Source organism: Penicillium verrucosum (assembly GCF_028828655.1).
Source record: "Penicillium verrucosum strain IBT 35672 chromosome Unknown utg000001l_segment0_segment0, whole genome shotgun sequence".
Classification (NCBI taxonomy): domain Eukaryota; kingdom Fungi; phylum Ascomycota; class Eurotiomycetes; order Eurotiales; family Aspergillaceae; genus Penicillium; species Penicillium verrucosum.
In genome coordinates this window covers 12,705,035-12,726,283 of record NW_026643210.1, presented here as the reverse complement: position 1 = coordinate 12,726,283, position 21,249 = coordinate 12,705,035, and the positions used below count along the sequence as shown (strand labels likewise).

The following is a 21,249-nucleotide window of genomic DNA, read 5'->3' as shown; positions in this document are numbered from 1 at the left end:
AGCTGAGAAGACACGGAGATACACACGGAGAGAGCTGGTTGTATGGTAATCCACGAGACAAGTGGAGGCTGAAGGTTAGCATACAGTGTACAGTAAATTTACAGTATGGCTGTTCCATAATTTACGTATCCCAGGGGAAGATCGGTAATTTTGATAGGTAACTAGGGCTTCTTTTCTCTCTGCAAGGATATAAGACAGGAGTTGAAACCTGCAAAACTGCTTGAAACTGTAGTTATTATTTAGAACTTCAGAAGTTTCAAACGTGGGAACAGGCACAAGGTACAGAGGCACAGGAACAGAGATACCGAATTAGGATATTCATACAATTTTTTTACTAACCTGTTAACTAAAATAACTAAAATAACCAAAATTATCGAGTATGAGTAGTATTTATGTTCGAGAACTCTAGAAATCCGATATGTCTATATTTCTATATTTCATATAATGCATATATAACTTTTGAAACTCGAATATTGTGTTTTTAACCGTATGCCGCGACCCAGTCATTTTCTTAGACTAGTAATTTGAAGGAGTTTCTTCGACGGTGGAGAGATCTCCGTCGCTACCGAGACTTTTCAACCTTTTCAAAGCCCATTTTCCTACATTTTCGTCTTAATACATCTTTTTCGTACATGTCTATAATTCTCCGATATTCTATTGCATTTTCCTATTCTAAAAGAAAAAGAAAGATAAAAAAAAAGAAAGAAAGAAAGATAAATGAAGCCAAGAACAACCGCGAGTTCCGGGCCCGAAAAAAGCTCCTGATCGACAAAGTATTAAGGCCAATCCTCAGCCATTGTTGGCTCGTCATCCAGCATCTTAGTTACTAGTGCTGCAATGGGCTGGGCTCTCTTACTCCGTACAAAGCCTCCGATACGGTCGCGCGTTCCAGGGTCTGCGGGTTATGGACGCTGACTGGTCCAGAAGCCTGGGATTGCCCTGGTGTTGACTTCATCTCGCGTGTTTCCCCCATTCGCGTACCTCAGCTGGGGTGTACTTGGGTTGTCCTAAATTGATAACCCGAGCCTCCTTTGTCTTGCAGGGATCTCGGTCTCCTGCGAGTCCATGTGGGGATATTTTTCAAGTTTCGGTCTTCGGTCGCAAAAGCAGGTTCTCGTAATTTGGGGCACGTTTTGCCCAATTCTTTCTTCTCTTTTACAATCACTTTAATTAATTCCTATTTTGGATCGCGTATATGTAAATTTAGTTTTTCTTGTACAGAGTACAGAGTACAGGGTATCAATTTACAACTCATCCCTACGGCATCTGCCGCCTGTGACACCACTGGAGATGCACTTGATTTGTCCCCAGCTTCTCGACCCGAGATAAGGTTTGTAGACGTCTCGACTTATCAGGATTGACTGGTTTAGCCGTGAGAATCCCACTCTTTACTGGACGCGTAAATCTTCCAGGTCAACCTCCGCGAATTATATCCCTGTTGCTCTACACAATTGCGACTCGGAGATTTTCACCGTCTCCCCTTGCCTCATCCCCTTACAATAACATAAGTTCAATGAGAGCCCTCTGTAAAGTCCAGGGATTAACCTTAGCCACTCAATCGCATATCCACAGACCCAGAAATATCGATCCTCATGCGACTCGGCCGTTTCTCAGTGACATGCACAGGATGTGTACATCGAAGTAAACGGATACAATTGACCGGTCTATACGGAGTACTACTCCGAAGTACGGAGTAATGCAGCTTGATATACGACAGCGCATAAGGCTCTACATATGTTGTATAGTTATCTTGGAGTAGTGGATCCATACGTTTCACTTGCTTAACTTCTTCAAGGAATGCAGTTCGAATCATTCGTTGGTGCCTTCTCATCTAAACTGGGGATGACAGTTGCCGAAGCAATGATCCCCCTCTCGACAACGGAGTATTCCCACCTCGTGCAAGACCAGCAGGGAAAAAAAGGGGGGGGAGGAGATAGGCGATGGCCATTAAAGGGTGTTGTCGGGACTGTACAATGTAGCAAAGCAAGGGGCTCTCAAATAAGAAATCTGAATGATAGACACGGCTAATATGCAGAGAGCAGATCACAAACACACTTGGTCTGCTAATTTAGATTCTTGTCAGAAACTCACAAAGCATGCCAGGGACTTTTGTTGTACCGTACCAGTTAAATTGATCGCCAAGGCTTAATGTAATATGTGTACTCCATACTGTAGATAGTTGTACAGAGTACCTTTCATTCTTAGTAACATGTCAGCACCATAAGAGCCTAGACCTCATATCTGTGGAGGCCTTTTACCTGCTGAGTCTGGCACCATACCATGTATTGCTTATTGCGTCAATCAATTTTAGAAACCCCTATCCAAAAACTTTCATATTAGGGCAGTGCCTACTTAAGTTGTATGCGCTTGTGTACTCCAGGATTCTAGTTGATTTGCATATATTATCCATGTGAGTGGATAGTACCATGTACCTAATTTTGTATAGTTAACTAGTTAACTAGTTACTACTGTTGCCTACTTGAGTAGTCCGCCCCCAAATGGCGGGGATGACCTGTGCGACCCAGTAAAAAGTAAAGGGCAATTATCGGGATACTGTCCCACCACCCATGTACAAGTCTGATACTCCGTACTCTGTAAGGTCTGCTAAATCATTCCAGGAAGGGCAAATCTGTAAGAAACAATTGGACTAAAAACGATCTTTGTAAAGCTGTTCGAAGGGAAAGGGGCTCCGGGGACAGACTAGGCCCATGCAGCAATTACGTGGTCGCGATGGGGCACATCCCACTGCAGCTGCACTCAGTTTCATTAAAACAGCACTCACTCAGTCAGTAAGAGGTGATCTACATGTGTCCACAGAGGTTGCCCGGATGGCTTGGAAACTAGTACCTGGCCGATGTGCTTCCGATGCGCCCAGCCGGCGCAGTACTGTACCTCCTGAAAAGGGGAAGAAGAGCCTTGCAAATCAGCACGTCTTGCCATATTTGTCTCCTGACGCATGTCTCGCCCCATGTTTCAAGTACCGACAGCATGAAGCAGTCTAAAGGATGAGGGTAGCTTTAAAGCGCGCGCATATGGCGATGGGCATATGTTGTAATTTGAGTCTGGACTTGGTCTGGTACTTCTATTGGCCCCAGACTCTTTAGCTTCCCGTAGCGGATTAGTTGCAATTTTATCTATTTTTGGCTGTGAGTCTCAACCTCTCCATTATTTTAATCACAGGCATTTTGCTCAGCATGGTTATTTGAATAGAGAATTTCCTGTTAGAAGCGCTTGGGTTAATTCAAGGGGTGCTTGATCCTTGTTTGTTAAGTGTTTGGGCAAGTAAAACCTCACCCGCAAACACCCAGCAATGCAAGTCAAGTCTTCAAGGAGGTGTTCACTTGTCTATGGGCAAAACTTAAATAGCCTGCCATCGGTTGGTTTCCCCGGTTGCTGCAAGATCTCGCCCCGATGGGCCACAGTATACTTATATATGTGGTTTCCCTTACTCATGACCCTGCAAACTAAGAGACAGTAATATAACCCTTCGATTTCCCTCCACGTTGCTTATTTCACTTACCTTCGATGTGTATATTTCTTTCTGCAAGGGGAAGATCCTTCCACTATACATATTGTATTCCGTACTACTCCGTACAGCATACGGAGTATACAGGGAGTTCATTAGTCTAACGAGGCATCAAACCATCATCTCGGATTTCTGCTTCCAATGTAGATCAATGTTCTTTTGTAGACATTACTCGTTTGTTTGAGAGCGGTGTGGACTGGATATTTAGATATCTCATCAAATCATATACCAGCTAAATGTTCTACATTCAAATATCATCGCTGATGTATAAGGTAATCATTTTTAAGTGGATACTATATGCATTCTATACACACAATACAGGCACCATCTATCTCATTCATACTTGATATCCCATATGGATACATTTCATACTCCATACAGAGTACTCCGTATCTAGAGACCAAGTTCCCGAGACTTGCAGTCTATACAAAAACACCCTAGTATGATACAGCCCACAGAAAAACCTAGCAAAGAACCCGATAAAAACGTATGTGTGGGATCCGGTCTTTTTTTTTTCTCGCCTCGCAGATGGATCCATTCCACAATGCCCTCCGACATCACACGCTTGCTGAACCATGGTATCAACGCCAATTCCGAGTACGCAGTACCTGTGGACGGTAACCCAAACTCCACCTTCAACAACGGTTATCCCAGGGCCGTGCCGGGATGTATCAACCATGGTAGTATTGGAAAAGATCGAAATCCCCACCGCTTTTTCTTTCCTGTTCACCATCTAGTTTCTATTGCTACATGGTTCTAATGTATGTATAATGTATGTTATACGTATGCGCGAGTACAACATACAATTTTCTCTTCCGCCCCGCTATATCTGACAATTTTCCGCTCCACCATTCGTCTTAATGTGAAAAGAATATGTGGCGGAACTGTGGCTGTTGTCGGATAATGCGGATACCGTACGCACAAAGAGGTTGAAATTTGTGGCTATGTTTCTCAGATAGGTTTCTGGTGGCTATAATTCATCATCGCTAGTTATGATTTCTAGTTAAACTTAGAACCTTAAATACCATTTAGATATCTCTTAGCCTATAATTGTACTCCGTATAGGCACTAAATTGTTGTCTAGATATCCGAATACATTGGATTCCGGAGACTCTTCGGTTGTATATCGTAGCGAAATTCCACATACATATTTATTTCTGTATGTATCGGGCAAAAAGCTGCATTCTTGACCGGTGAAAATTTGATGTTTCGTGGCCCCTCTGCGGGGAGTTATATAAATGTCACAAAGGTTTTTCTGTGTTTGGCAGAAACAGCTCCACTACACAGGTTTTTTTTCCTCTCCTTCTTCGTCCTTAAGTTGGAGAAATTTTCTGGGTAGTGGACGAGGTGCATGAAGTTCATATGAAATGCTCGCAAACCCGGCAACTAGTTAGTAGTCACTCCGTGTGAAGTACTACCTCGGATTTACGTACATCTAATTTCCGACATGGCCTCGATACGGTAGTCATTTGCGTGTTTCTAGTTTCTTCCCTTCCTCTAAACATTAATAGATATTTCTCAAGGCTGCTGTGAATTGATTCTTCTGTCTTGTGTCCTACAGAATGGCTGTGAAACTCCATCACGAATAAGGACGATGCTAATTATTATTCGCCACACGGACTGGATCAAGGATTCAAGACAATATGGCCCCCTTTAGGAAAGGTTCAACATACACAGCTTGACTGGGGCACCGGAGGCTCAAACCATGGTTAGACTGTTTTTTTTCACTCCCCTATTCCCCGCCCCTTTTTCTTTAGCTTTCTTTCAATTCAAATTGAAATTGCCACTGTCTACCACAATTCGACTAGTTTTATAGACTAGAACTACGGGATAGTATTGCAATCCTTCCAAACCGGATCAATTGACCTACGACATACTCTATCGGTCATTTTTCTAGCCAGACTTTTTTTTCAGACGGCAAAGGTAACTGGAGCTGCAAGGCTATTCATTACGTCGCTAAACCTGACGGGGCTTAGGGCATAAAACAGAGTGGAGAATACCCGTAGTGTAAGGAAAGAAAAAAGATCCACTTTGAAGCTTTACAATTTCAATGTACCGGGTACTGTACAACATAACCATACAACATACAAAATGTAAGGCTGTCCGAAAGAGGATAAATTGAAATTTGTACTTTGTTGCCTTGACCCGAGTTATTCCAAACGTTTACGACCTCCACGGTAACTCGAAACCTTCGAACTCAACCCCAAAGAACGCTTATAAACCAACTTCCATGTCTCTCTTACCTTAGTGATACTCGGCGTCGTTACATAGTTTAGTCTATATCGTCATTGCCAGGTTCGCGTCCCACACTTCTGGCTTTCCATATTGCGCGTTCGCTTCATAGTGCAATCTACCAAAATTTGCGAAAGATGTACCAAAATGGGATCCAAAATTTCCAATCAATTGCTGCTCTCCCTCAATAATATATCTCAGATCAGAATGTGGTTTGATTTTGCTTGTACGAAGTATAGTGGGCCTGGAAAAAGGCACATGCAGCCGGCCGCTCGGTCACCTTCTGCTTAACGAGACAATTTGCTTTCTATCTTGGCGCGAACATCATTTCAGATTGTCATTATGTTCATATTGCCGATCCGGTATCTTTGTTATCCGAGGTAAATCCAAACAACTCTGGCAAGTAGGGTCCAATGGGGAAGGTGGGATGAAAGCCAAATTGGGGCCAATCGTGAACTACAAAATATAAGTTCACTAGCCTTCCAAGGTTGTCTATGACCTCGCCATCTCTGGCGCAGCAGCACGCGATTCCACGAGGCGCAATTAGGGGTTACCGGCTCGACAAATAATATCCTCCATGTCGCCTAGGTACAATGTACGACATACGGATTAACTAGTTAACTAGTTATCGAGTCTGCCGAAGAGTTTTACCGTGGACGGGATGTCCTCAAAGATCGCGGTCCATCTCAGCTGGATACAATACACATATGTGGACCTAACTTGCACCAGCCTCCTATGAAAATAGATCAAGCACAAGCACACGAGGAACAATCTAATTAAGTTCGATGAGCCGGGGTCGCGCCAATCCCCTCAAAGCCAACCACAATTCCGGAGGATAAACAGATCAAAGGTTACTCCGTACGGAGTACTTTGTACCGGAAAAAAAAAAACAACACGAACGTGATCATTCAAATCAATAATGAAATGACCGGGCAAGTGTATTTTCCCTAATATCAGCAAAACACAAGCGAACTATCGATCCAATGCGCCCGAAGTTGGGTCCGAGCCCATGCTGACAGGGTGTCTCCAATGGCCACCCCCGCAGCTGTTGCCTGTAACCAAGTGGAATCCCGCCATGCAACCCGCACAATTAAGGATATTCTCTCCTTGGAGTGTTTCAAGGCGGCATGGAAACATGGAAAACGCACACTCGAAATTGCAAAAGACCCAAGGTTGATTCGAACTGTTCTATCAGGCCCCCCGCAGCAGATGTCATACACCGGTCTGGCCGAGGTTGCCTTATTCGCACTTGGATTCGAGACTATCCAATGGCAATGCGGTAATTCATCTCAGCCTCCCATGTCTGAAAGCTCGTTCATGCTCGTCCAGTGATATGTTGTCATGGCGTTTTAGATGTGGATTGTCCGCTGCAGAGCCAAGTACAGCCACGGCCTATCAGAGAGTATACCTGCAAGTATCTCAGAAGTCCGATACATAAGCAAGCATAACAGGCTACTTCCAATCAGCCACAACGAACGACGACAAGCTAAAAAAATGATGGTTGCTTCTGACGTGGCAGACTATCACTCTCTACCCCTTTATCTGATAGGAATTTGTCGCACCCGTTCGCGATTGCATGTTACTATTGGTTGACAGGCTGCGTTGTTCGTGGCGCAATATGTCTACTCTACTCTACTCGCGCTGGCAGATTCAGCTGAGCCTGCATTTTCGGGGCAGATTTCCCGTTGGTTCCCTTACATCTGGCATTGTATTTCCATATACAATGGTCTCGAAGAGCACAATGCAGCTCATGCCACGCCACTAAAATTTAAAACTGGGCTTCAACCCGAGTGTTTAGTTTACACTTACGAAACTTGCTCGGATATCCAATGGTGTCGCGGCATACCCCTGATCAAGACTGCAACACGACCAAGTCAGATTGCTGATCGGTGATTGCTTCCTAATCAATATTCGGACGGTAGGGTTGTTGACCGCTTCTTATCGGTTGGTCGATTTGCAATTCACTCATCTCTTTCTGTGACGGTGAGTTGCAATAGGGGATTCGAAGATATCCTACAACGTTCGTGGTGTTGCACAAATACAATGTTCCAAACCCCCCCCTTTTTCTTTGCTAGGCGATTAAGGTGCATTGGATATATAGTGGCTATTGTATGTGCCTTTTGAATTTACAACTATATGTGTCCATCTCGTCCTGTACAAGTGTATACTTTAAGGTTGAATCCGATGCCATGATATATATCTAGGGACTAGTCGACCCCAGGAGATACTCACATTTCAAATCAGAAACAGAGCTACGGGCGACTAAGTATGCCACCCGAGAAATAACTCTCACATTGGTTCATATTGCCAGCAGTAATTTAGATCTACTCTATGTTGTAGTAATTAATTGACGCCGATGCTTAAAGATGCCTAATAAAACTAATGTCTTCTAAAATGGGCATAAGGGACTTCTAAAGTAAATTAAATCAGAAGTGAATCTGAAGTGAATCTGAATTGAATTTGAAGAAAATTGGCAGATCTCTTGGCCGCTAGGTTAAGGGTGAGGCATCGGCGGCAGCTTATTAGTGAAACTTGTGTAGGACTTTTTGGGGGCGATATCTTGTATGATTTTATTTTGCCAAGCCAGACGATCATCGGGTTTCTCGACGTCGTAAACAGGAAGGTTAAATTGTAAAATCCCGGCTAATTCACAACAGAAATACCACTGGTTGGCGTGGTCCATCGGCAGGCTTTCCAGCCAGGCTAGGGTCTTTCTGCGGCCTGAAACCACAGAGCCATCGGAGCGACGGTGGTCTAAGAACATCGCAAAGGGAAACTTGATGCCGAGTCTATCATATACTCGACCCCAGACAACTGGCTTGAACTTGATCTTGCTGTCTGTGACTATGCCCTGGCACTGGCATGAGACGGACTGCAATCTGATATGGTCGATCACAGCACGTGGACGTTCTATTCTCTGTTGCAGCTTTGGTGCTTGAACGTTCATAACAAACGTGAATAATCAACAGCCGCTGACTGATCAACCGCCACTACGCCGTTCAACTAGGATCCGGAAGCCCAGCCGAGCTATGTTGGAGCACCTGGCTGCTCACTGCGCCGGCTTGGATCCATCTGAGACAGCTGTCTTTGCTGATCAGATGAATGAAGCTATCCTGTCTGTCTTTGCAGCTGCCATAGACAACAAAGCTGCTATAGACGATGACATTGAAGATTCCGTTCCAATTAACAACAAGTTGACACCGCGTGACGTCGGCTACATACCCAATGAATGGGTTGACGCTGTGAACTGCGTTGAACGAGAGAAATGGTTGACTGCTGCGCACATTGAATTAAAAGCGCAAATCAAGAATGGCACCTGGAAGACAGTCGATCGAAAGACAAACAAGACCAGCCGCAAGCCGCTTACCTTGCGCTGGCTTTCGACACCAAGAAAGACACAAGCCTCTACAAAGCCCGCCTGGTTGCACGTGGATTTAATCAGATCAAAGACGTTGATTTCCACGAGGTTTATGCCGTGGTTGCAAAACCCATGTCTTTCGAAGTTTTCTGCGCAATTGCTGCAGCTTTGAATTGGTTTCTCCACCATGTGGATATCAAAACTGCCTTCTTGAATGCAGATATCAAGGAAACCATCTACATCGAACTGCCAGAAAACCAGGTTGCCGGCGGTGCTAAGCAGATTGCTAAGCAAGCCAAAGAGATCCGTGGTCAGGATCTTGATCTTCAAGAACTCCAAGACTACATGGTTACAGAGGACAAGATTGGTCTTCTAATGAGATCGCTGTGGCTAAAAGTAATTCTGTCAATTAGGTGTGTTTTTATATGTCACCGGCACATAACCACATAACTCTGTCATTGGTTGTTACCTACAATGGTCTACTCTATAAAGATTCACAGACAGAGCCAGTGATGATTATGGAGCTTCGCCACAAATGTTTGAGACGAAAGAAGAGCAGGTGGCGTTCTACGATGGACGGAGTAATTTACCCTTGCAATAATTTAGTTGCCAAAAAAAAAAAAAAAAAAGATTATCTCCCTTCTAAATGATTATTTTGAATACATGAATATATATGCGCTTGATCGTGGAAGCTTAAGTTGTAAGTAATTGACCGATCAAGCCCTTGGGTAGAAGCCCATTGAGTAGGAGATTTGAAATGCACAGAACTGAATAACTATAGGGCGTGTGTGGCATTGGATATATATGTAGTAAAATAGTATAAAATAAATTCATCCTAGGTAGGGGGAATCGAACGGTATGTAGACCCCCACATTTCGCCGCTCCATCCATGCCCGATATCTAAACCTCGCTCTGCAGTGCCAAAAAAAAAAATCAGAAAAAAAATGCCCTAACGCCGGACATCCCACTTGAGCGTTTAGGATATGCGAATTGTGGTGAACCGCAAAAAAGAAAAGATATCTGCTTTTAGCCCCCACGCCGGATCGAACGACGGACCTCAGCATTACAAGTGCTGCGCTCATACCACTGAGCTATAAGGGCTTATTTGATATTTTGACATATCTCATTTTAATTCAGAAACGCCAACAAAGACCGATGAAAAGGGCGGTCGAGTATCAAAGAGGATGATACATTCAAAAAATTCATGATGTTAGGAGAAGAGAAGCTTCATGATTACCTTGAATTCCTGTTATAATTAGATATGAGAACAATATACAATGCCAGGATACTCATGAAAGTGGTCCAGCAGAGGTAAACTACTAACTAGTTAGTATGTATGGCTTTGATCGTCTTGCTATTTCTAATTGGTAATTTGCTCGTTAAGGGCGTTGAACAAAATTTCGGATTTTGCCAAAGGGACAAATTTTGAGCGACATAAATGGCATTTCCTTTTTTTCCTTCACAATTACCAGTTTTCCACTGTTAGTCTCGGTCCAAAACAGATATGTGCTCGCTCCTCTTCCCTTTCTGTATTTTAAAGGAATACTATTTATTTAGAAAATAAATAAAAAATAAAGTTGCCTTTACACGGGATCGAACCGTGGACCTCTCCATATCTATAAGTCTTGGATAGACTACGAGTGGAACAGTCTACCACTGACCTACAAAGGCTGATATCATAACTTCAAGGGCGAATTATGATAGGATCAAGGGCGAATTAAGGATGAACTTTTACTTTGATACATTATAGGCACGTGAAAGAGGATTTAACTGTCACGTTTCGCTAAAATCTTATTTTGTCGGAGACATGGCATATAAAAAGAATGGAACGAACGTAATAAAGAACATAAAAAGGCAAAATACTGGTATATGGAACGTAAGATATGTATGAATTCGAATCATTGAAGATTTGGCATCCCGACGAAGTGGAGAAAGCTAAGTATCGAGACTATCAGTTAGGTCACTTAAGAGATGTGTTGTTACCTCCAAACCCACTCCTGCCCAGCGTAGTGGAATGGCGCTCGGAAGTCTACCGTGTGATGCTGAGTAGTATATAGGTTCTGGGCTTCATGACCTCGGGGCCAGTTCATAAGGTCGCTATGCACTCTAAAGGTTGATCATTGAGTAGATAGAAGAACCCGTCATACCCCTAGGTAATTGGCCGGGACCAATCGAAGGGGGTTTGCGGTCCCAATGGAGGAGGATTGTGGGTTTGGGGGCCCTCCTCTTTTTTTTCTTCTTTTCTTCTTCCTTATGTTGTATGTTGTATAGTTATTCATATTTTCGCCCGATCCATAAGGCACCAGGATATTCGAATTCCCACACGTGATTTCGGGGAAACATTCCCGACTAGCCAAGATATTCCGGCCGCTAAAAATTATCTACAGAAAAAAAAAGCGGCAGCGCAACAGTTGCAAGGAAAGCTTTGGCACCACGTTATAATCACCCCTTGTGCTTAAGAGATGACTGTCTAAAGGCTGGTTCTACAGCCTGAGCTGAATTATTTCTGAATTGATCTTCAGCACCCCCCATTTCTGATTTGCACACCGTTCAAAACCATCCGAAACGAGCTCTCAGGCTTCGAAGCCCACATCTTCAATCATGGATATCCACCGTTGCCGTTTCGTTTCTTATAACCCACAGGCAATCAATGCACTTGCATTCTCCCATCCCCCGTCAGCAGATTTAGCTGGACGTGGCGTACCCACCCTTAGACTCGCGATCGGTCGTGCGAACGGTGATATTGAAATATGGAACCCGATGCGCGGCGCCTGGTTCCAGGAAACCGTGATGCGTGGAGGCAAAGATAGAAGCATCGAAGGACTTGCATGGACTCTGGATCCCCAGGAGGACGGGCCCGATGGCACCAAATTACCGGGAAAACTGCGTCTGTTTAGCATTGGATACTCCACAGCCGTCACCGAATGGGATCTTGAGAATGGTCGCCCGCTACGCCACTCCAGTGGAAACTATGGAGAGATCTGGTGTCTTGCTGCGCAGCCCCGCTGGCAGCCGACCAAGGGCAAAGATGGAAAGGTGCTTCCTCCCGCCGAGGGCGAGTACACCGGTCAGCACCTTGCCGCAGGATGTGCGGATGGGTCAATTGTCATCTTGTCTACTGCCGATAACGAGCTCAAGTTCTTGCGTCTGATGCGTCCTTCAACGAAAAGAGCGCGCGTCCTGAGCGTTACTTTCCAGAACCGCCACACTATCGTCGCTGGTTATGCTGATAGTTCTATCCGTCTCTTTGATATCCGTACTGGTCAGATGCTGCGCACAATCTCCCTGGGCAAAGGCCCCACTGGTGGTCCGAAGGAACTGTTAGTTTGGTCAGTGAAATGTCTGCCAGATGGCACGATCGTTTCCGGTGACTCGGCTGGTGAAATTCGGTTCTGGGATGCAAAGAATTACTCTCTCGTTCAACGGATACAGGGCCATCTCGCCGATACCCTTGATATCGCAGTGAGTGCCAATGGAGATACTGTTGTCAGTGGAGGTGCCGACCAGAGGACGGTCGTCTATCGCAAGAAGGAGGGCGAGAAGGGCGACAAGAAGGGTCGCTGGGCTGAGATCATGCATCGTCGCTACCACACCCACGACGTCAAGACATTCGCTGTCTACGAAACGAAGGATATCAGTATCGCTGTGTCTGGAGGTATGCCAACCCTAGCCCACTACCAATTTGAGGTGTTCGAGTGATGCTAACTTGTTTGGTTCAAAGGTCCCGACGCTACACCGATCGTACTTCCTCTTCGTGAATTCGGAAAGGAACACCACCGCAAGCTTTCAAGTCTCCCGCAGATTCCTCAGCTCACCTCCGCACCGTCGTCCCGTTTGGTTATGAGTTTCTGGGACAGAGAAGTGAGCTTGTGGCGTGTATCTCGAGGCCCTGCGTCTTCACATGAGAACATTGATGGCCAACGCCATAGACTCGTTGGTAAGGTTCTGATCCAGGGCGAGGAAAATATTTCATCGGCGATGCTGTCGTCAGATGGCAAGACACTAGCTGTTGCAACCATTTCTGAGGTCAAAATATTTTCTCTCCGTCGCCGAAAGGGCGATGAGAAGGGTGCTCTGCGCATCCAGAAGGTCGACGTACCCAAAGTGCTTTCCGATGAAGGTGCTCGCCTTGTGACCATCTCCCCCGACAGCCGATGGCTTTCAATTGTTCGCCCCAACAGTGACATCTACATGGCAAGGATCCAGCCAACATCCGCATCTAATGAGAAGCCCCAGGTGATGCCACAGTTCGCAAAGCTCAAGAGAGCTACACGCCATGTACGACACGAAAAAGCATCCCACGGAACATTGGGTGACTACGAGAGAACGATACGATCTGTGGTGTTCTCAGATGACAGCAAGGTTCTGGCGAGTGGTGATATCTCCGGTTGTGTCGACACCTGGGTGCTCGGCACAGCGACAGGATCCGCGAACGGTGCGATCAAACGTAACGGAGCCTCAGAGTCCGATGATGATTCATCTGATGACGAGGATGAGGACGTTGTAATTGAGGGCGAGCGCTGGACTACCGCTGCCACCGAATCACCAATTCCTCGTATGAAGTCCGGCATCACTTTGTTGTCATTCCGTCCTAAGCCCACCCCCACACAAAAGCTTCTGGCCAATGGCACACATCAGTCTGGCGAATATCGACTGATGGTCCTCACAAGCGAGCATCAACTCATCGAATTTGATGCCCGGGATGGCAAATTGTCTGATTGGTCTAGACGCAACCCCAAGGCATACCTCCCCGCGGAGTTCCGAGGCGTTAAGGACCGAGCTATGGGCTGCATGTGGGATCTCTTTGAGGGCCGCGAACGCCTCTGGCTCTACGGAGCCTCTTGGCTGTGGATGTTTGATCTGCTCCAAGACTTCCCCTCCCCGAGGAGGCCGGAGCGGTGGAAGAGGGCAAGACCGCGGGTCAGCTTGCTAAGGCATCGAAGCGCAAGCGCGAAGCCCTCGACGACGACGAAGAAGAGCGGAGGAAGCACAACACCGGTGCCGGTGACCGAATCCCTCAGTCACAAATGGATGTCCACTTTGGCACCAAGGTCCGCAAGATCGTCGGGAGCGATGCATCGCAGGGAGAATGGATCGCGCTGGACAAGGAACGTCCCCGTGTCGCAGGCGAGGATGACGAGGCTTACGAGTACGACGAGACCTTCGCAGCCACCAATGAGACCACACTTGCCCGTCTACGACGCGGAGATGGAACTGCGGTCGAAACCGAAACCCCACAGAAGGGACCACGGAAGACCGCTAGCGATACCCCAAAGAAACAGCTGGTGGAAGCTAATGGTGCCTCGGCTCAGCCTACACGTCGGTGGTGGCACACTTATAAATACCGTGATATCCTCGGAATCGTACCACTCAACACCTTGTCGGATGATGGTTCCGACGACCAGAACCCGAGTGGGATGCTGGAAGTCGCAGTGGTGGAGCGACCTATGTGGGATGTTGAGCTGCCTGGTCGTTACGTGAAGGACTACGAGTGAAGCAGAGAGATATGAGAGGGCTTTCTGTAAAAAAAAAAGAGAGAATGCAGCTGATTCGACATGTAATATGGTGTCATTTGAGCATACTTGGAGGAGCGCATGTTATCGGCGCCTTATGTACAGGGATTCTGAATTGATGATTACCCCCTTAAAAATTAAATTTATAACTGGACTCTCGTATATCCCTGGGATCTAAACATCTATGAAGTACAAAAGAGGTCGGGACAAAGGAACCTTTGGAAGCTCGGGATTTCCCAAGGTTCAAATAAAACGGCGATCCAGAACCAGTGCGGGGCCTTAGGCGCTGAGTGACTTAAAAGCCTCCGAGTTCAGGCTCCCTCGACTTTTAAACCCTCTCTATACACACCCCTCTAGGACTGAGCTGATCCTTTCTGAAAAGGCCTTGAACCTGCTGCACTACTTGTCTCCGTGAATCCCGAATCTCCTTCCGATCCGCTTATCGGCTTATCGTCTACACGTCAGCTGTCAAGTCCGACACATCTTCCTCCTTCCATATAGACCCAACTGCAAGGGCCAGGGATACTCTGTCATAAATCGAGAAACCCGAGAAACCCGAGAAACCCTATATTTGCCAGAACATATACTCCCAGGAGATCCAATAGGGAGGTCAACAGCAGGACTATAGCATAGGTCCTCCCAAGTCCGAAGCCAAGACGGGGCCAACTACTCCAGACCGAAGAAAGCAGGCAAACACACGGCTCCTTCTCAATAAACGGACAATATATCCCCTCTATATTCAAGTGTCAGCTCTTCGCTGCCTCGAACTCACATCTCAGGACCTCGGCTGCCCATCTCAGAAACCCCAACAGAAACGCATCCCACCTCCGACAATAACCGCATAACTACAGCCACCATGGGTCTCTCATACAACGTTTACCTGACCGCCAACAAGATCTTTGGTTGCAAGGGATGCAAGACCCATCTGGCAGACTTCAATGAGATTATGAGCCGGGTATGAGAATTCACCAAATCACACACTTCCTACTATAAATAGCCCGTTGCTGACCTATGACTTTCGACTTCCTAGAACTTCCGAGGCCAACACGGGAAAGCATACCTCTTCAATCAAGTTGTCAACGTCACACAAGGTGAAGCTGTAGAGCGCAGCATGACAACAGGACGACATATTGTGCGTGATATCGCGTGCAGACAGTGCAAGGAAACGGTAGGATGGAAGTACGACAAGGCGTACGAGAGCAGTGAGAAATACAAGGAGGGCAAGTTTATCCTCGAGGAGGAACTCTTCTGTGTCGTTTGTTAGTGGGAGTGAGGTTTTTCCTTCCACCCATGCGATGGCTCTTATGTGTGTCAACCTTGATCTTCGTCGTGCACCCGACAGGTCGATTCATGGTTATATGATACGAACGGGATTTGCATTCTCTGAGCATTATAGTGTTTATGCTTCTCAAGACTGATGATTCTTGTGACTTGGTTTTGATTTTCTCTTTCTCAACTTTGGTATTTGCGAAAGGCGTCACCGGGGGTATTTACTTTTATTTGTTCGGTTTCTTTGGACACAATGGAACTGAACTGGCCACACATTTGCAGAGCGGAACTTGGGTGTCAGTCAGTTCTTTCTGGTACGTCCTTGAAATACATTTTGATGGTTTATATCTATAAGAGTGGATGCCCGTTTGCTTGGAGTAATAACTCAAATTTCCTTGGAGCTATTCTGTCTAGTTATACCTACAAACACCTACATCGTATAGAACTATACCTTACTAACTAGAAAAACAACCCGTCTCCAGCTGTATTCTATTTTCGGCGCTTTCAGTGGAGATCAACCAGCGTAGGTGGGCTTGTGGGCTTAGCATGCCAGCCCCACTAAGTGATTCGCACAGAAGCCCGAGACTGGCAATATATTTCTTTCTGACCCATTCGGATCCGTCTACAATCTGATCATTCGATATTGAAGGAATTTGGCTTGAGATATATGCACTGCCATTGTAGCAGCTGACTCCGAATTCCCCCACCACACCCCCAAAGTAGGTCTCTGCTGTCATACCTCAGCTGTCGGATTTCGGGTAAAAAGTATTAAAAACTGACCATTATCAGAATGACTTCCGCTCCCTCGGATTCTGGTATGATGCAGGCGGTCGTCTTTCATGGCCCCTATAAGGTCGCTGTTGAGCAGAGGCCTATTCCCAAGGTGCAGAACCCGGAGGATATTGTAGTGAAGGTGGGGTATACCGCGCTTTGTGGAAGGTGGGATTGATCTATACTTATCTTGCAAAAAGGCCATTATCGCTAATTTCCCATAATATTCTAAAGTGAGTTGCACATGTTCCGTGGCGTGGAGCCCGCCGGAACGGGATTTATCATGGGTCATGAATTTGTTGGCGAGGTTATTGAGATAGGAAGCGCCGTCAAGACTCTCCAGAAGGGTGATCGTGTTGTCACTGCGTTCACTACTTCATGGTAAGTTGCATCCTAACTAGATGCTCGTTTTGCAGTGCAGTTGGTACGAACATCGCGCTGACATCATCGATAGCGGCGAATGCTTCTACTGCAAGCAAGGGTGGTCTTCTCGCTGTGATAAGAATGGTCTTTTTGGATGTGACAGCTTGGACGGTGGACAGGCTGAATATGTGGGTTTCTAAACCATATTTATGGCTTTTGCTCTACATACTGATACTTAAGACTACACAGGCGCGAATCCCCAATGCTGACGGTTCCGCCATGAAGGCCCCCGAGGGCGTTGACGAGAAGTATCTGGTGCTTATGGGAGATATCTTCCCCACGGGCTGGTTTGCAGCCAACAATGCATTCAAGAACTCGACTCCCCAGCAGATTGCTGATCAGACAGTGGTCCTGATTGGATGTGGACCTGTCGGTCTCTGTGCGCTCATCAATGCTCTGGAGTACAAGCCCAAGCATATCCTGGCTGTTGACTCAGTCCCGTCGAGACTGGAGCTTGCCAAGTCACTCGGTGCTGAGCCGTGGAACTTCCAGCTGGACCGGGCAGGTCTAGACAAGCGTGTTCAGGAACTGACAAATGGACGTGGCGCTGATGCTGTCATCGAGGTCGTCGGCTTGAGTCCTGCCTTGCGCACTGGCTTCGAACTTCTGCGACCTTGGGGAACTATTAGCAGTGTTGGCGTTCACAATGGAGAGGTAAGTAGATCTAGGATCTGGGGTTTAGTATTGTTGCTAATGAGATATATCCAGATTCCTTGGGACGGCAATGATGCCTATTCCAAGAACCTTACTGTCCAGATGGGGCGATGCCCTGTTCGGTCTGTTGCCCCTCAGGCTCTAGAGGTGCTCAAGAGAAACCAACATAAGCTTGGGTGAGTTTGATCATTGGTATATATGACTGATACATTCGTGCTAACTAGAGTGAATAGCTTCATGGCTGATAAGATCATGCCGCTTTCTCAGGCTGTGGAGGCTTATGACATATTCAACAAGATGCAGGTTCAAAAGGTGATATTCCAAGCTGATCAGTAGGGGAATATGTATATATAACCAGGTAATATTAAATAGAAAAAAAGCAATAGAAGAGTAGAAATATAAAGAATATATCAAGAAGATATAAAAGAATGAAGTCCAAAGAAAAAATGAGAGGCAGATTTTCATATACTCGGGTTCTCCGCTTAAAGCAAAAACACCTGCAACCTCTCTCTCTCTCTCTCCACCCCCATCCACTTGAACTTCTTCACTTCACATCTTCCCCCATCTCCTCTCACCTTCTTCCCTTTTCTTCTTCTCCTCTTCCCCCCCTCCCTCTCCTCCCCTTTCTCTCAACTGCATTTTCCCTATTCATCTTTCTTCTCTCTTAAATCCGAGATTCTGCCGATTTCCCCCTCCCCATCAATTTCTCCACTTCTGTAAGTCCTCACTCTTTCTAGTTAGGTCCTATTGCATGGGATTTCCTTCACTTGAGAATCTGCGCATAGTCGCGTATCTCATGCGCACTCCTTTCTGCCTTTATTACGAAACTGACCTTGCCACTATGTGAGTGTGAAGTCTCTACCGTCCGCATCTCGCGACCGCACGGTCTTAAAGAAACCTATTCCGCCAACTTAGTTACTTGACTCCTTCAACCCGCTTAACCGCTTCTCCCACCTCCATCGATTACCGATTACCGACAAAAATGGATTCCACTGAGATTCACCAAACCACTGTCGTGGACGAGCCCATGACTGATAACTTCAACGACAACCTCGCCGATCAGGGTGACCTCGAGGCCCCCCTCAAGACTGAGGAGGAGTATGCCATCGCTGAGTTGACTCTGCGTGCTATTGTTTCCTCTAAGGAGGCCGGTGTCATCATCGGCAAGGCGGGCAAGAACGTTGCCGATCTCCGCGACGAGACTGGTGTCAAGGCCGGTGTGAGCAAGGTAGTTCCCGGTGTCCATGACCGTGTCCTGACTGTCACTGGCCAATTGCGCTCGCTTGCTCGTGCCTATGCGATCGTGGCAAAAGGTCTTTTGGAGGGTGCCCCGCAGATGGGCATGGGCGGCATTGTCTCTAACAATGGGACCCACCGTAAGTGATATCTTTTTTTTTTTTTTTTGCCCTTGATATTTCGACCTGGACTTGTTCTTTTGTATGGGGAGTTCAAGGAACCCATACAGAGTGTCCGGAAATTCTCATTCTGATCCGAGCATGTTCTAACTTTCTCCAGCCATTCGCCTTCTGATCTCCCACAACCAGATGGGCACCATTATTGGACGACAGGGCCTAAAGATCAAGCACATCCAAGATGCATCAGGTGTTCGGATGGTTGCGCAGAAGGAAATGCTCCCCCAATCTACAGAGCGCATTGTCGAGGTCCAGGGTACCCCCGAGGGCATTGAGAAGGCCATCTGGGAAATCGGCAAGTGTCTGCTTGACGACTGGCAGCGCGGCACCGGTACCGTTCTCTACAACCCCGCCGTTCGCGCTTCTCTCAGCGGCTCGCAGCCCCTCAGCAACAACCCCCCGGCCGGAAATGGCTACCAGAACAACACCAACAGCCGCCAGTACAACCGCACCGGCAACGGCGCCGACTTCAGCGATGGTGGATATAACCGCCGATCCAACTCCGATGCTGGCAACCGTGGTTACCCCCTAGTTACGGAAGATGGCGAAGAGATCCAGACCCAGAACATCAGTATTCCTGCGGACATGGTTGGATGCATCATCGGCCGGGGCGGAACCAAGATCACAGAGATTCGCCGAAGCTCTGGCGCTCGGATTTCGATCGCCAAGGCTCCTCATGACGAGACCGGCGAGCGCATGTTCACCATCATGGGAAGTGCTCAGGCTAACGAAAAGGCCCTGTACCTTCTCTACGAGAACCTGGAGGCCGAGAAGACTCGCCGCAGCCAGCTTCCCCAGGAGTAAACCCCCCCCGGGTTATCCCTGATGTGTGTGTGTGCGCGGATGAGACGGTCCTAGCAGGACTTCTTTGTGTTCTCTGACCTTACGACTTCCTTGGAGACTTGTCGGTCACGATCAGCGGCGGTCATGTGCTAGCGCTTCTTTTATTTCCTTTTTATTCCTCTATTTCATTCCACTTGCTTTAGTCTTTTCCTCTTGATCTTCTTCGGCTCTCTTTTGAGGTTCTAGCCTCACGACACATCGCTCCTATTCACAAAAAAAAAAAGACAAAAGTTCACTGCGATGGATGGAGGGTACACATGCGTATTAGATACCAAGTTTGTGTGGTCTTTTTATCGACCATTGTGCGTTGAATTGCATCGCAACCCGGATGTCTCTCGATCCTAACCCTCACACCTCCATTCCCTCCCTCGCTTCCCTACATCCAGCTGAACTGTCACCCTGATGTCCTTAATCCGTCTTTACCCCGATTCCTGAACCACAGACCTCTCCGCCCACCATCCCAGTCTCTACCTCCCTCCTTGTCCTTGTCATCGTTCCACCTTGTACGCCACCAGTTTGTAGCTGGCGGCGTATATTGATCCTTGTCTTTCCTCCACTCTTATCTCCTCGACTTATGTACCCTGTTCTTGTTCCCTTCCTATCCCTGACTTACTGCAATGCTACCACCTTTTACCCTACCCTCTCCTTATAGTGGTGTATCTTGACCCTTGAAAACTAAACCTTTAAATATTAAAAAAACGCTTCTTGTCTCCTCGTTGCGTACTACCTTGGCTGTTCTGAAGCATGAATATCTAGTGTTAAAATGTTACTAGGACATTTCCATATCTAAATATTGTAAAATACTCTACAAGGAAGTGATCCCTTATATATGGTTAGCGCATTAGATGCTTGGATCATATATATTACTAGAGCAATAAAAGTATCAAGAAAGCTCTTGAATATCTCATTTCATTCCATTCCATCATTATGTAAATGCTCATCTGCGACTCACTGACAAAAGAGATAAGAGAGAAGACCAACGTGCGGGCAACAAGACCTAGATACAAACACGTGCCCGCAACAAATGAGAAGCGACAAAAGGATAAACAGGAAAAGGAAAAAAAAAAAAAAAAACAGGGAAAAGTAAAGTGATATGAAACCCCTTAGGCCGTGATACACAAATGAAAAAGTGACACCCGGTAGAGGTATTATGGACAAGAGACGCCGCCAATGGTAGGTTTTTGTACATGAATTTGACAAACCACCAGTAGGCAGATTGATATGTCTACGGTAGTGAGACGATGTGTT

General features: G+C 46.5%; 7 protein-coding genes across 7 annotated transcripts; all 7 read left to right on the top strand.

Annotated features, from left to right (window-relative positions):
* Nucleotides 1-2,708: 2,708 nt before the first annotated feature.
* Nucleotides 2,709-3,002, top strand: N7516_004681 (uncharacterized protein; the record flags this gene model as incomplete). The annotated part of the gene is made up of 1 exon (XM_057217401.1): nt 2,709-3,002. The coding sequence occupies one exon, from the start codon at nt 2,709-2,711 to the stop codon at nt 3,000-3,002; it is 294 nt and encodes a 97-aa protein (XP_057079284.1).
* Nucleotides 3,003-4,070: 1,068 nt separating this feature from the next.
* Nucleotides 4,071-4,286, top strand: N7516_004680 (uncharacterized protein; the record flags this gene model as incomplete). Its single annotated transcript, XM_057217400.1, has 1 exon — nt 4,071-4,286. The coding sequence occupies one exon, from the start codon at nt 4,071-4,073 to the stop codon at nt 4,284-4,286; it is 216 nt and encodes a 71-aa protein (XP_057079283.1).
* Nucleotides 4,287-6,787: 2,501 nt separating this feature from the next.
* On the top strand, nt 6,788-7,090 carry N7516_004679 (uncharacterized protein; the record flags this gene model as incomplete). The annotated part of the gene is made up of 1 exon (XM_057217399.1): nt 6,788-7,090. The coding sequence occupies one exon, from the start codon at nt 6,788-6,790 to the stop codon at nt 7,088-7,090; it is 303 nt and encodes a 100-aa protein (XP_057079282.1).
* A 4,627-nt stretch (nt 7,091-11,717) lies between these two features.
* ura7 (small subunit rRNA maturation protein UTP4) lies at nt 11,718-14,611 on the top strand (the record flags this gene model as incomplete). Its single annotated transcript, XM_057217398.1, is given in 3 exon segments — nt 11,718-12,771; nt 12,838-13,969; nt 13,987-14,611. The coding sequence occupies 3 exon segments, from the start codon at nt 11,718-11,720 to the stop codon at nt 14,609-14,611; spliced, it is 2,811 nt and encodes a 936-aa protein (XP_057079281.1).
* An 874-nt stretch (nt 14,612-15,485) lies between these two features.
* On the top strand, nt 15,486-15,893 carry N7516_004677 (putative Yippee zinc-binding protein Moh1; the record flags this gene model as incomplete). The annotated part of the gene is made up of 2 exons (XM_057217397.1): nt 15,486-15,584; nt 15,660-15,893. The coding sequence occupies 2 exons, from the start codon at nt 15,486-15,488 to the stop codon at nt 15,891-15,893; spliced, it is 333 nt and encodes a 110-aa protein (XP_057079280.1).
* Nucleotides 15,894-16,688: 795 nt separating this feature from the next.
* N7516_004676 (alcohol dehydrogenase family protein) lies at nt 16,689-18,082 on the top strand (the record flags this gene model as incomplete). The annotated part of the gene is made up of 6 exons (XM_057217396.1): nt 16,689-16,837; nt 16,904-17,050; nt 17,124-17,220; nt 17,282-17,746; nt 17,801-17,922; nt 17,980-18,082. The coding sequence occupies 6 exons, from the start codon at nt 16,689-16,691 to the stop codon at nt 18,080-18,082; spliced, it is 1,083 nt and encodes a 360-aa protein (XP_057079279.1).
* A 577-nt stretch (nt 18,083-18,659) lies between these two features.
* N7516_004675 (KH domain-containing protein) lies at nt 18,660-19,985 on the top strand. The gene is made up of 2 exons (XM_057217395.1): nt 18,660-19,122; nt 19,262-19,985. Exons 1-2 carry the CDS (start codon nt 18,729-18,731, stop codon nt 19,960-19,962), a joined length of 1,095 nt encoding a protein of 364 aa, XP_057079278.1. The 5' UTR covers nt 18,660-18,728; the 3' UTR covers nt 19,963-19,985.
* The last annotated feature ends 1,264 nt before the right edge of the window (nt 19,986-21,249 follow it).

Bases quoted from the DNA above. Each gene is read 5' to 3' on its own strand.
- N7516_004675 (XM_057217395.1), top strand. From the start codon at position 18,729: ATGGATTCCACTGAGATTCACCAAACCACTGTCGTGGACGAGCCCATG. The intron at 19,123-19,261 runs GTAAGTGATATC...AACTTTCTCCAG, and splicing joins CTCTAACAATGGGACCCACC to CCATTCGCCTTCTGATCTCC.